General features: G+C 43.7%; 2 protein-coding genes across 23 annotated transcripts in view; one reads left to right on the top strand and one right to left on the bottom strand.

Moving 5' to 3' along the window:
• Nucleotides 1-4,502, top strand: part of slc25a13 (solute carrier family 25 member 13) — a 51,325-nt gene extending 46,823 nt beyond the window's left edge. For 3 of the 4 annotated variants that reach the window (XM_019350516.2, XM_025902202.1, XM_019350518.2), the window contains 2 exons: nucleotides 2,267-2,425; nucleotides 3,480-4,502. In XM_019350516.2, coding sequence (XP_019206061.1) covers nucleotides 2,267-2,425; nucleotides 3,480-3,772 — 452 coding nt within the window. In that variant the 3' untranslated portion in view covers nucleotides 3,773-4,502. Of the gene's footprint in view, nucleotides 1-2,266; nucleotides 2,426-2,620; nucleotides 2,712-3,479 lie in introns of all 4 variants that reach the window. The other variant, XM_019350517.2, reaches the window with a different exon arrangement.
• Nucleotides 4,503-4,575: 73 nt separating this feature from the next.
• Nucleotides 4,576-13,942, bottom strand: part of dync1i1a (dynein cytoplasmic 1 intermediate chain 1a) — a 60,807-nt gene continuing 51,440 nt past the window's right edge. For 8 of the 19 annotated variants that reach the window (XM_013265344.3, XM_025902193.1, XM_025902194.1 and 5 more), the window contains 2 exons: nucleotides 13,619-13,759; nucleotides 9,930-13,497 (listed from right to left, as the gene is read on the bottom strand). In XM_013265344.3, coding sequence (XP_013120798.1) covers nucleotides 13,099-13,497; nucleotides 13,619-13,759 — 540 coding nt within the window. In that variant the 3' untranslated portion in view covers nucleotides 9,930-13,098. Of the gene's footprint in view, nucleotides 5,341-9,762; nucleotides 9,889-9,928; nucleotides 13,498-13,618; nucleotides 13,760-13,942 lie in introns of those variants that run through there. The other 11 variants (XM_013265354.3, XM_013265355.3, XM_025902200.1 and 8 more) reach the window with 7 other exon arrangements.

The following is a 13,942-nucleotide window of genomic DNA, read 5'->3' as shown; positions in this document are numbered from 1 at the left end:
CAAATCTGTTGCTGTCTGTTTACATATAAAGGCACATCGACTAATTACATTCAGAGTCCAGCCAGAACCTCAGAGACTTAAAACAGAAATTTACAAATTTGTTGGCAACCAGTTGGATTGAGTCCCCTACTGCAAAGAGACACGGTGCACTTATCAACCCAGACTGACTCAGATTGATTGCAACCTGTTGTTGGCAATCTGGCAATTAGAAAGCAGTTATTTGCAAACATTTGCCCATCTACTTGAGAGGGACTGCAGTCTGTCCGAGTCAGGCTGCGATGGTTTGGAGACAGGTTGCCTCCCACCTGTCTTGCCTTGCAGTCAGCTGGTTGCTGCAACTACTTGTAATCGGTCTCCAACAGGAAAAATCTGCACAATTGCCGGGGAAACACATTTTTTTTCTTAACAAGGTTTATTTTTACTGTAGTCTGACTGAGCTATTGAGACTAAGTAAATAAGGTGAAGATCATTTCAAATATTTGAAAACTATGCAGATTCTTCCAGTGGAAGGAAGTGAAGAGAAAGTGCGAGGTGTGATCGTCTCAAAACAAAGGCTGCAAGACAGAGAAAACAGTCAGGCACACAATATGTGACCAAGGCCTAAAGTTGCTTTTAGTTGGTGAAAATTATTCATGTTTTAATGTCGGGAGATTCTTTTAGCTACCTCAGTTGTAAGATATGTTAGCAAGCTACTGTAGATAGCTAAAGCACTTGCAAATAAAGCTTTTAAAGCTTGGAAACATTCCTGTTTTACGTAAGTGGCATACAGCCACAGTTCTTGAGGTTAGAGAAGTCCACTGCAGTTTTCTTGTTTTCCTGCTTCGCATCCTGTTTCTTGCGTCAGATTTTGTCTCTTGGAAGCTCCTGGTCCTTTATCCTGTTGCTCATGTGTGCAGCTACAAAAAAATACTTCTTTGCGTTTGTTGTTGTTTTGCAGCCCATGAGCTCTGTATGTCACTAATGCTTGCAGATTTCTTTTTTAAGTGAGATGGCACAGAAGGGCCCAAGAACCAGATCACAGCTGGTGACATATTTGGTTTGGGAGCAGGATTTAGTGAATGTGAATATAAAACCACTGTGAGAGGGGAGTCATTTTTTTTCAAAACTTAAACAGTTAAACTTTGCAGACTTTATATTATTAAACATTATATAGTTGATTTGCAATGATTTTTTGTTTGTTTGTTTTTGTTTTCTTTCCATAAAACATGGCAGTATGGTTTCTTGAACATCCCTAGTGGCAGGTAATAAAATTTCAGGGAGGGCTGGGGCCCCCTGTAGCTACACCCCTGCTGTTTCTATGCACTTTCCATGTCGATGCCATACTGTGTGGGGGATTTGGTTTGATTACATTTGGTAGAGATAAAAATACTGTCATCATGATTTTCCTTTTTTAAAATTTAGGGTAAAGTTCTGTTTCAGCACCTGTATAGATCATCAAGACTCTTTTTATTCTGTCAAATGATTTTGGAAAAGTTTATCTTTGTCTGAATTAAAGGTCTTAGGATAGTCAGTTATATATGTGTGTAGATACATATATATTCAGACGTCTTGCCTACTCCCCTCCCCTCCCCTCCTCTCCTCTCCTCTCCGCTCCTCTCCTCAGTTCAGTGCAGGTGGTCAGTCTCCACTGGGTGCCAGTCGGCTACCTAATGCCGAGTTGATCAGGCTTGCTGAATAGCTCGTTTTGCCGTTACAAAAACCAAGAAGTCAGAGTAAATCGTCAAGAGGGCAGTTGATGGTAATGACCGAGCCATCAATGATTGGGCCCATTCATGAGTGAAGTGGCTGGAGTGGGGGCCTTGCAGTCACTCCCTTCAGTCAGCCAGTCACTTTGAGCGGCACACGGGGCACAGTGTGCATTGCTCTCATTACCGTCCATTGTCTGGCCTCTTTCAAACGGCTGTAGGAAAAGTGGGAGAGAGAGGAAAGGAAGAAAAAAGGTAGAGATTAAATAATGGCCTGGATTGGTTGATGGTGAAGTGATAGGAGCTGGCCCCTACTTGTGTATAGTGTATGTATGCCGCAGACATACTGCATGGTAAGATGGTAAAGATCCAAGATGACGTGTTTCAGAAAGGGGAACAAAGACGGCTAAAAATCCACTCGATGAGACGGGTTTCAAAGATATGCAAGATTTCAGTCAATCGCTGATGGCTGCTTTCTGCACATCATCTCATTTGTTTGGGCCTGATTTTGGATTTTGTGCACTCTGTTTAGAATCAAACACGTTTCGACCTTTTAGAAAGCTCTCGAGTCCTTTCTGCAGGCATGCCGGCCGCCTCTCTGGTAACCCCGGCAGATGTGATCAAGACACGGTTACAGGTGGCGGCGCGTGCTGGCCAGACCACCTACAGCGGCCTGATGGACTGCTTCTGGAAGATTCTCAGAGAAGAGGGGCCCCGTGCTTTCTGGAAAGGAGCTGGAGGTATGCTCATGGAGTCAAACACCATTTTGTAATAGATTTACATTGATTTGATCATAAGATATGAACCATAAACAGACACTTTCACTCTCCTTGCGTCTCAGAGATTATTTTGGCCAGACCAACTGACCAATGTGGTTCTGCGTTTGTGTAAATTGCGTCTTTATTAATTTAAATAAACACATTTCTCCGCTGCAGCTCGAGTGTTTCGTTCTTCACCTCAGTTCGGGGTGACACTGGTGACCTATGAACTCCTGCAGCGCTGGTTTTATATCGACTTTGGAGGACAGTAAGTATATTCAACTGTTTCAACCGCACGGAAACAATAACAAGGCTTTTTCTTCCTGAACAGGAAGCCCACAGTGATGTCACACAGACCCTCTGACAGTTGACAGTTTCCTCAAATACACAAGTTTTGTGAGCACCCATTTGACCTCAGCGTGTCGTTTCCCCACTCCTGGGACTCAAAGAGCCTCATCCTCCCCTCATGAAGGTCACTGTCAAGAATAATTCACTCCTTCACTCAAACCCCGTTGGGGAACTTGGGTTGCCTCCTTTTAATGGACAGCAGACACCGCGATGCACATGCACACATCGGTCGGACGGCTCATTCGTTTTCCATGTAGCGCCCTCTCTCCCCGCTCGCTCACAGCGACACAAAATCAGCTGCAGATCCAGTGAAAATTCGCTGCGGTTTGGACCCGAGCAGATCCTTTTCTTGCTGTCTGTGTTGGCAGCGATTCACAGAGCGCGGCGTGAAATCTTTGAGGGATTTGATTTAGTTCTGCTCTCAGGGAGAAGCGTTGAGCCGTTCCGCTTTTGATTTTCTATTAAGATTGTTTATTTCTGTGGCGAACAGCGTTTCGAATGATAATATTAATTTAAGATTTAATAATGATGATAATAAAACCCCTGTGCGTTAACAGTTTGCAGTGTTTATGTTGTTGAACAGTTCCCTGCCTTCCCCTTGTCTCTACCTCTTTTTTTGCTCCTCTCTCTCTCATCATGTCCCTCACTTTCTCCTCCATCTCTCTCTCTCTCTCGCCACACACCACAGAAAGCCGGCTGGCTCTGAGCCCACCCCCAAGTCTCGGATCAGCCTGCCGGCGCCCAACCCCGACCACATCGGAGGCTTCAGGTTGGCCGTGGCCACATTTGCTGGCATCGAGAGCAAGTTTGGACTCCATCTCCCACGCTACACGGTGCCGACGGCAGTGGCCCCTTCCAACGCGAGCACCCCCTGAACCTCCACGGGGGGGGGGGGGGGGGGGGGGGGGGGGGGTGCGTTTGAGGGGGGAGCTGAAGTGTTTTTCATACATTAAGCACCGAGAAACTATCAGGTCCATTTAGTTTTCACAGTATTTGAAGTTATTTTGTTCTAATTATTGTATAACGGCGTCTATATGCGATCTCACCGATTAGCGAGGTGTGTAATTGCTACAGGGCTCACGCAGTGTTTGTTTCACAGTGTTGTGTTATATTAGTTAAGTTTACACTCCAAACTCGTCCACAATATGCACACAGCAGCAGAAGGGCTTGCACAAATACACTTGAACACTTTCTTTAAATATCGGTGGCTACTTACTGTTGCAGCTTTTTCCAGTGTCTTCCTTTTGTGTTGCTTTATAACCAAAAGCACGTTAATCACATGATCATAAAACCGGCTACACACAAAAAATATCGTACAGTAAATGTGGCACTTCTGTATATATTAGAAATCCAGACATATTTTCATATGTGTGCGTCTGTTTCGATTGAGTTGCTCTTTTCAACTGTGTGTCGATTTATGGTCGAATGAATCCAGAAGAATACGACCAAAGAAAGGAGTTTTGAATGTAAAAGGCGCGGCGTTAACGTTGTGAGCGTACATAATGTTCACCGCTGTCAAGATGTTTAGGTTCAGGTCTAAATGTATGCAGATGTGGAAATATATGAAGGAGTGCGTGTGTCATGGCTCTGTATTTAAACTTGTACGGTGCAGAGACTGTAGGAGCTACATGTGGTGTGTAATAATTGTGCCTTACTGAACGTATGGCAGCAACATGTGTGGTCGGAGTAAAGAGACACTTGTATTAGTAAACCGATGTATGGTGGAGGTTTTATTTGCAGTACTACTTCCTGGTTGGAGGTGGAAATGAAAGCAACACAGCGGCTCCCGGGCTCTGCTTTAATAGTCAACATGAGCAGGCTGAACAGCAATCACTCTGAATTACAATATACCTCTTATTAATCGTCACAGTTCATTAAATAATATACAGTTGAAGCTCTCACTGAGTACAGAGGACCACTCGATTCAGCTTCTGACGCACCGACTCGAACACTGACATAAAGCAGCTCCATGTGTGATAACCTCGCTCCATGTTAACCCCACATTTCTGCATCTGGAATATTTTGGGAATGCGTTGCATGCAGGCTTAATACAGACAAAAAGAAGCACAACATAAAGTGAACATGTAAACGAAACATGACTAGTCTATGAAACCTGCTCCATTATTTTTTTTTACAGTAGTGCGAAGCATTGTTACAGTACACACACCTCCATAAGGCTAACAGACTGCTGCTCTTTATATACCGGAGGCTCACGAATTGCAAGCGACGCATCACCTGAAGTCGTTGGACGAATAAATAACAACAAATCGGTACAATTTGATTTTAGAAATGCAAAAGTACAATAAAAAAAACAAGAGAGCAACATAAACGTGGAGAAACAAAACCGAAAGTGAGTGAGAAGCACATGCTACAGTGACACCAGCAGAAGCACACCAGGTCTCTGGATCCGCCCACTTTGGTTTTGGAGTCTTTCTTTTCTATGAAGCCAGCTCCATAGGCCCCTCCTCCTCGCCGTCAGCACGGTTAGCACGAATCTCCATCAGCGTACGGGCAAAACGTGCCCAGTCGTCCGTGTGGGCCACCGAAAGCTGTAAAAACCACACAGGTACACGGTGTGAGGGACATCACGTACATCACTATACAGGCACCACAGCATGATTTAATAACGGAAGGAAATGAGCAATAAATCTGTCTGTGCTGACATCAGCTCCTGGTACTGATGCTGGAACAGCAGCCGTGCCAACATAGAGGACTCCCACAGAGAATCCACGCTTCTCCCAGTTCCAGATTTTTCCACAAGGAAAAACGATGTCATAAAAGTGCATAAATTCCTGGCAGATTACTTTTAGCATGAACAAGCAACATGAGATAAAGCAGTTGTTCCCCCGTGATCATTTTCCGGAGTTTAACCGCGTGTCTGTAAGTATGGTAAACAGATGTTCGGTGTTTCGGTGTCTGAGAAGCTTTCATATTCTCTTCAGTTGTTTTAACACTGGACAGGTGACATCTGCTCATCGGCTGTGATGGAGCCAGAGATGACCACAGATCGACCTTTAACCAGCTCGGCGACCACTTGCTGTCAGGTGCCGTCTGCAAAAAAATTACAAAGCTATTGCTCTGCACATACACAGCAGTTCACATTAACTTCTCACATTCAGCCTCCACCCACAACCACATAGATCTGAAACCAATTCCTCCACAAACATTGACGTAGTAGCTGCAGGGCTTAATTTAACTGCAACGTGACACAAGAGCTCAGCACCCTTGCTTTTATAGAGGAATAGAACCACAATACAACCAGCTGGCAACCAGTTGAGTCGAGTCCCCTACTGCAAAGAGAGGAGTTGCACTTATCAGTGCAGGCTGATCTCAACGTGGTGCAATCTAAAATAAGACATTATTATTATTACAAACCAGTCAGTCTGAGATGACCTGTGTGGTTATTTGCAGATAGGGTCCCTAACACCAACCTGTGCAACTGCTTTATGATCCAAAGTAGTTCCCAGAAAATCAATGCAATCACTAATTCTTCCTAGTAGCAAAGAAGTTCACGTCCTATTTTTACTCTAGTGTAGCCGAGCTCTAAAAGCAAAGTCATCAATGAAATCACATGGATTCAATATTTGGGGCCATGAATGAGTTCCATAATTTCATTGACAGTTCATTTAATTGCTGCTGAGACATCAAATTGGTCAATCAGATACTGTCATCTGTTGCACTGGAAGCACGGCCTATGATGCTGTTTCCAGCTCCCTGTTTGTTGTCTTTGACACCACTTGAGTATCTTCATCTTATTCACAGTTCAAAATAATCCTTACATATCTTAGACTGGCCCTTGTAGACGCCTCAGTTCATCCTGCCTGAAACAAATCATTTTACGTCCTCTCGTTTTCTGATCGACAGCCTCTTGTGAGCAACGCTTTTGTACTCACAGCCAAAGCCGTGACATCACCACATCAGCATCATACTGACCAAAAAGGTAAAAATACTAATTGCAAACAGAGTATTCAGAGCAGTCTGAAGCCTGTGTTTGTATAAGCATTCAGAACAGAACTGTGAGCGTCACAGGTTCATTTTGGTGTTTGATAAGAGAACATGAGGCCAGTATGAGATGTCAAACTGCGTGTTATTCCTCATAAAGTGTCTTGCTAGAGTTGTGCACAGCAGGAGTCAGAGTGAGTGGGACTGAAGTCGCCACCCAAGATGTCTGCAACCGCTTTGCCTGCCCAGGCTGTAATTAATCGGGAACCAGGAAGAGGGAGGCAGCCATTCTGAACCACCCCCCAAGGGGCTGGGCTGGCCACAGCGGGGGGCTCTGGCAGATCGTCGTCTGCTTGGTGCCTGAGTGACTTCAGCGTTAGCAACAACGGCAAAGACAAGAGGCACAGAAACACGCTGGCTGATGTCAGGTTTTTAAACAGCAGCAGCTTCAAAATGCTTCATGCTGAGGAACATGATCTGGAAAAACAGAGCAATACCAGTAAGGTCCTAATAAAAACTCCCCTAATCTCTGATGACACAGTTTTTTCTAATTTGTACTCAGTAAAATAAAACAGAAATAACAGTATTTGGTATTTTACTGCACTGGAAAACTCTAAAGGGCTGCTCTAAGTCCCAGGACCACAGCTCTCTGGATGAAACTGCTGGCATCTCTTTTTTTCACATGCTGTTCCCAGTTATAGCTGTATGGGGGAGTTTGTAGTGACTTTAATACCCACAATACTCACTCACTCACACACACACACACACACACACACACACACACACACACACTCTCTCTTAGCTTGTTGGAGTCATAAAACCTTTCAGCCCCGCTCGCTCTTATTGATGACTCTCATGGTTACCATGAACTCAGCATGGAGTCCACCAGCTCAGCCCCTCTCCAGTTCACCACACAACAAAAAAAAAAAAGATGCTAAAATTAGCCGAGTGGCTAGGCTGCACTCACATGGGATCCTAACCAGAGCTCTCTAAACATGAGAGAACATACGGGCACGGGCTGGCCGCTTTGTGGCGACAGTAGTGTCACGTGGAGGCCATTTCACATGAAAGAGATGGGGCACAAAAATATCAAACATTTCCACTGCAGGGACCTTTTTGAGGGGGTTTAACAATGCAGAGAGGAAGATCTAAATAAAGGTCTAGGGAAATTATTTAACCCCCCAACCCCCTGCTTATGGTTGCTTACGGGTCGCTGCTTTCTTTGTGGGTGGAGCTTGCAGGACCACACATCGCCAAGCAGGATTTTAACCATCTAAACTGTTTGTTTTTAAAATTATGGGTAGATTTACTAACACTGGCCTCTGCCTCCTTAAAAACATAAACTAAACGAGGGGTGGTTAAAGGCGTGTTTGTGCACTGGTCCTACAGGGATCCAATGTTGTTGCTGTGTACATTCACAAGGGGGCAGTGTCCAGAATACGCAGAGTAACCAGTACGGTTGACTACTCTTGTGGTGGTGCTGGTCGTTTAGCTTAGCTAAGCTTAGCTTCAAATGCAAACTTGTTGTGTGACAAATAACACACTGAACACACTTTTGTGAAAATGTCCCTGTCAAAAAATGCAGATCTGTTCATTTGCATACAAAAAATTTGAAAAACCAAGAAATTCCAGTCGGTGGGAATGACCGTAATCAGAATAGGCGTGTTTTACACATTGAGTGTGTAAAACAATGAAAACTGTCCACTGTGTTCCTCCTCCTTCTCTCTGTACTCTGATATTGTTCTCATCCAGTTCAAGGAAATGTGTTAATTGGTTGCTAATCATTCACTAATCTGACACAAATGTGGAACCATTAATTCCACTTCAGTGACTCAATTTGTAGAAACGCATAGAACAAAAGATGGGCGGGGCTACTGTGATGTCACCCATTGGTAACACCGTGCTGAAATGAGTGGCTACACATGACTTAAGTGTTCACTGAGGTCAAGTCCAGGCTACATCATATCTTTGTCTGTCTACAGTAGAGTCCCATAAAAAGTACAAGGACTAAAGACTTTGTGCTCACTTACCTAAAGGCGACTCATGGCAGCGCTACAGAGCACCTCTTAAGTTCAGCTGATCAGCTGATCAATGTTTTACTGAATCATCGTCTCATCTTCCACTCTGAGGTTTGCAGACAGTGCACAGGAATTTGGAAAGTACTTAGTTTTCCATAAAACAGGCAAAAAATGACTTTTGATGTCAACGTCATTAGCTCAGTATTTCCAGTGTATATAGTTTTAATGGCACATTTAATGCCGTCTTGTGTTCTAAACACTGATCTGATGTTAAATTCAGTTTTTAGTTCCAAAAAATGGTTTGAAGGTAGCAGAGAAATCCTGAGAGTGTGAATGTTTCTTTTCACTCAGATGAACCTAGTGGGGGCTTTATACACTGAAGAACGAGACCTAAATACATGAATTATTTGTATGTGCAGGTTTTACTGAAAAAAAACTTATTTCCACTGTTACACAATAATGTCAGTGGATCAAACACACATGAATCACAGCAAAACCAAGTATATATTTGTAAAATGATGATTAACTTAAGTTTTTTCACCACATGATGGGTTTTTGTTTAGAATTAAAGTGAAAAGGAGGTGTTTGTGATGAGCTTTAACTATTATCCATTTAAAAAGATCAGTAAGTTAAATTTCAGGCACTAAAAAATCGCTCTGTGTGCAAATAAATTTTGGTCATTGCAGTTCACTCAAGCTTTTGGCACCTAGGCGGTAATTAAATCTTGACTGTTTGAAAACTAAACCCACGAGAACTCCTGGCTCCATGCACCACAGCACTCAAAGTGAATTAAAAAAATGAACTCAGCAGACTTTTTGTAAAAGCCCAGAGCACACTGCCAAAATATTAATATCATATGAGAAACAACCGAGTGTAATATTTCTGGAAATGCCACGATTGTTACTCTGTAATCATTATCCTGCACGTTTTTTAGGTTGCCACAGATATTCTATTAATGTATTAATTATGTAACGTTTTAGCACATGTCAGCTATACAGTTAATTCGAGTACCTCTCCTGTATCGTAGATCCAAACTCGGCCCTCTGAGTCGCCCACAGCCACCTCCTTCCCTCCTGATGACCAGCGGACTCTGTTGAGTGCTGAAGCTCCCTCAATGGTCACGCTGGCAGTGGGTACCTGGCAGGCAACGAGTTCAAACAAATCCACACCGTTAAACAACAAATCAAACAGTTCACGGATAACTGAGTGTAAAATGTGGTGTGTAACGCGTAGGTGTGTCTGTTATACCCGAGTTGGTCTTGGTTATGTTCCTGATCATCAAAATTAATGTTGCTCCAGGTTCAACACTGCAAGCGACCAAAACCTCCCGATGTTCACTCAGGAAAATTTTTTTTAAAAGGAGGTGGTTAAGGTCAGGTTAGGATATGATTGCGGTTAGGGTGAGGGTTTGGTGTGCTGGTGAACTCTGACATCACAATGTGATTGGTCAGTTGCAATGTTGAACTTTGGACCAACATTCGTTTTGATGATCCAGGATCGACACCAGCACGGGGATATCGGATCGTGCTTTTGTGGTAAGGAACAGGTCGAACCAACAGGAAACAAATAAACAGCAATATGGAAACGTGAGTGTTAAACAGAGCACTTAGCAAACAGCTTCTGTTACAGCTGCTGTTTGTGTTTGGGAATTTTATTCCTCAAAAAAGAAAAAAAGTCAATGAGTGACTTTGTAATTTAGTCTTAAATTCCTCTCATATTCCTTTGATTTTAAAGGAAAATACAGTGAAGTAAACATTTAGGCATAAATCATGCCTCTCGGTCCTCATTTTTTACGACCATAATCGCTGTTTAAACTATTCCCTTTATAGTTTATTGGTAAATGGAAGCATTATACCATTATGGTCTAATTTAGCAAATTTACTATTTATAAAGGGCCACTTTATCCAGCTATACGAGACGGTAAGAAAAACAAAGCTGTCAAATTACAACTTGTAGACACAACAGGATATTTACAGTGTAATAACTCACTTTGCTGTTGTGGGTGAACAGCAGTGCTCACGCTGCACCTTCAGAACCCCCTGAAGCCACGTGCGCAGTCTACATGAACTGCTCCTGACATGCGGCAGGCGAGTCTGACATATGTCACCGGTGGAGACAGAGGCCTTGGCATCATGTCGCCTCACACACCGAGCTTCTGCGTATTTAAAAGCAGCGCTAACCGCATGCTGCACGGGTGGATCCGAACTGAGCGATCTAAATTGGTTGTGCATGTGTGCGCGTACGTGTGCGCACTGGAAATGAGAACCAGGCGCACCGCGCAAGCTCTGTTAATGTCGTTATGACTGTGTGTTTTTAATATGACGGTAACAATGGAAGCCTGTTGCTATTAGACTGCGCGCGAGGCAGTGTGTGCGCATGTGTTCGATACATCCGCCTGTGTGTGTGTGTCTGAGCAAATGTTTCTCATAAAGCACATTGTTAGTCGAGTTAGGCCGCCGATAATGAACTCTTCCTCTGTCTGTGAAAAGGCTGCTGTTGAGGGAACCCTGGGAAACTTGTCATCTGCGCTGCAGAGAGAGGGAGGACTCTCAGCTACCGATGGATCCAGTGGCTGAGAGTGACGGGCTTAGCAGATGAAGAGATGTGACACCAAATCCAATTTTATTTATGTACGTAGACTGAAGAAAATGAGACGCTGAGAGCGAAAGAACATTATGAGAGAGGATGGAGAGTATCTGCAGGTGTTGTCTCCATGGAAACCAAAAGAGAAGGAGAAAGGAGGATCCTTTTATCTCTACTTTTACCCGAGTGATCAAAGGTTTGGTGCCCACTCTGCTCCCAGAGTTGTAACAAAGTATGATTTTAAGATATGTGGATTCTGCTTCTTAGCTCGACAGTTTGATGCTCATCTGTCCATTAAATATGAGGCTGCAGCCATGACAGATAGCTTAGATTAAAGGTACAGTGGGTAAATTTGCGATGTTACATAATAAGGAAAAAGGGACACTGTACTCTGAAATATACATAGAATAGTTTGTAATTACATCTTCCAACAAACTAATGCTCAGAAACTTATAATTAATCCATTAAAAATACAAAGGAGTGGGTTTGCGGATTGTGGAAACCGCCATGTTCCCCCATCATATTTGAATACAGTAGCTGGGAAGGACGTCTCCCTTTTGACTAACAGTGTTATAAATATGTGGCTAGAGACTGGCCACATACATTGACTCCATATGTGGAAGCTGTGGAGAAGAAGTAGTCGTGGCCATTCATGTCCGTGGAAGGACATTTGAATTTGTGCCTGCATCTTCAGAGTAAAGATTTGAAGGATCATACGTATGGTTTATTATCAGAGAAGGAGGGAAAGGAAAGAGACAACGCTACCAACATCTCAAGCCTCATCTCCTGAACTGTACTCGGGGCTCTTACACGCTAGATGTGCATAAATAGGCTGATTTATTCCTGACATTATCCCAGTTACTTATTGTCAGCAGATTACACATGCGACCCTCCCGTCTCCGGACAGCTGACAACAACAATAGCTGGTTATAAGCTAACATTATCGCAGCTAATGTTAGGCTCAAGTGTCCTAAAAATCACACTTTTCCTCTAATAAACAGTTTGATTACTTTCCCTCAAGCATTAGAATCAAGCTAACAGCAGCAAAAACAGCAGCGCTACCAACACTTTGGCATATCCTCAACAGCTCATCTCAGAATCATTGTCATCATTCAGAAGTGAGCTTCACTGACCCATATCGGATTCCTTTCAAAAAAGTTTTACAGCATCTTCCCGAGTAAATAAAGATGGAGGCTTCTCACCCGGCACTGACAGCTGAGGTAAACAATGGACTGACTGAATGGAATTCCACAGATAGGGGAAGACTCCAAGGTGAATCCGAAACATGGTGGAAAAACGCCAGCCATTAAACGCATACAGTCCAAATTGAATGTTTCTGATGTTTGTTGGCTGACTAATACATGTTTGTCCTATATCAGATATCGGAGTGAGGATTATGCACTTAATTGGGAGGGGTAAGAAAACAGACCTCAGGTGACTTCAATCTGCAATTTACCTGTACCAGAATATATGCCAACCATAAGCTCTGTAAACATCAATGGCAATATTGGCCCAGAATTTCAGTCAATGCGTCCCTACTTTTACACTGTTTCTCTTTGTACATGTGTGTTAACACAAAACAAAAAAAACCCCTGATTCCACTTTTTGTAAGCGTATGCGACCTTTAAAAGAAAAATAAGTTGTGTTTTTATTTTGCTCACTGTATAACACTGCATGCAAACTGTTTAATACTATGATGTGTCCTCCAGTGGCCTTAAATGCACTCATCTTAAAATAACTGCTTGCCCCACAGCCTTGCGAAACTCAACCCCTGGTCTGAAGTTTCTTTTTTTTATTATTATTATTTTCATGGAACTGTGGACTGAGGGTTGGGGCTTTGCTCGTGGTCTCCGGCACATCTGTGTTCCCCTTCGAAGGGACACTGTGTGGGAGGATGATGGGACGGGGTTTGTGGGGTCCTGAGGTTCCCTGAACATTGGAGAGAGGTTGTAGAAATGTTAGCGGGATGGCTGGGTGGGAGCTGGGATAAGGAGATGTCAAAGTCTGATTTAAAGCAAGGTCTGTGGGAAACGCCCACGGGGGAATCTGGAATTGTGTGTGTGTTGGGAGGGATGTGGAAGGACTGGTGGTGGAGGGGTTGATGGGAGGGAAAAGTCTTGGATGTTTGGTTGTGTGGTTCGGGCTGAGGTCCAGCAACAGGCCCTGAGGACACCAAACACACGCACATCAACACACAAAGAGATGACACACAAACCACACCCATCACGGCCTGTATTAGCTACATTCACACACACACGCACACACATACAGAGTATGCACACACCTCAGTGTCATTGTTGAGGTTCCACAGGTCCAGGCGGCCCATGCCATCCACGGCAGCAAACATGGCAGGGTGCACAGGCGACCACATGACATCATACACATAATCGGCGTTGTCTTCAAACGAGTACAGAGGCTTGTTGTGCTGAAAGAGAGGAGGAAAAAAGAGGATATCAGTGCGAGTGTGTATGAGTGACATGGTGTGAAAAAAAAAAAGAAGAAGAAGAAGCAGAGAAAACGGAGAGAGCGACGGATTACAGCGGATGACATACCAGAGAGAGAGGGAAAAGGAATGGAGAGAGGGAGTGAGTGAGCTTCAGACAGAGTG

The sequence above is a fragment of the Oreochromis niloticus genome, linkage group LG22, assembly GCF_001858045.2.
Source record: "Oreochromis niloticus isolate F11D_XX linkage group LG22, O_niloticus_UMD_NMBU, whole genome shotgun sequence".
NCBI classification, from domain to species: Eukaryota; Metazoa; Chordata; class Actinopteri; order Cichliformes; family Cichlidae; genus Oreochromis; species Oreochromis niloticus.
This window is presented reverse-complemented; position numbering and strand designations above follow the sequence as displayed.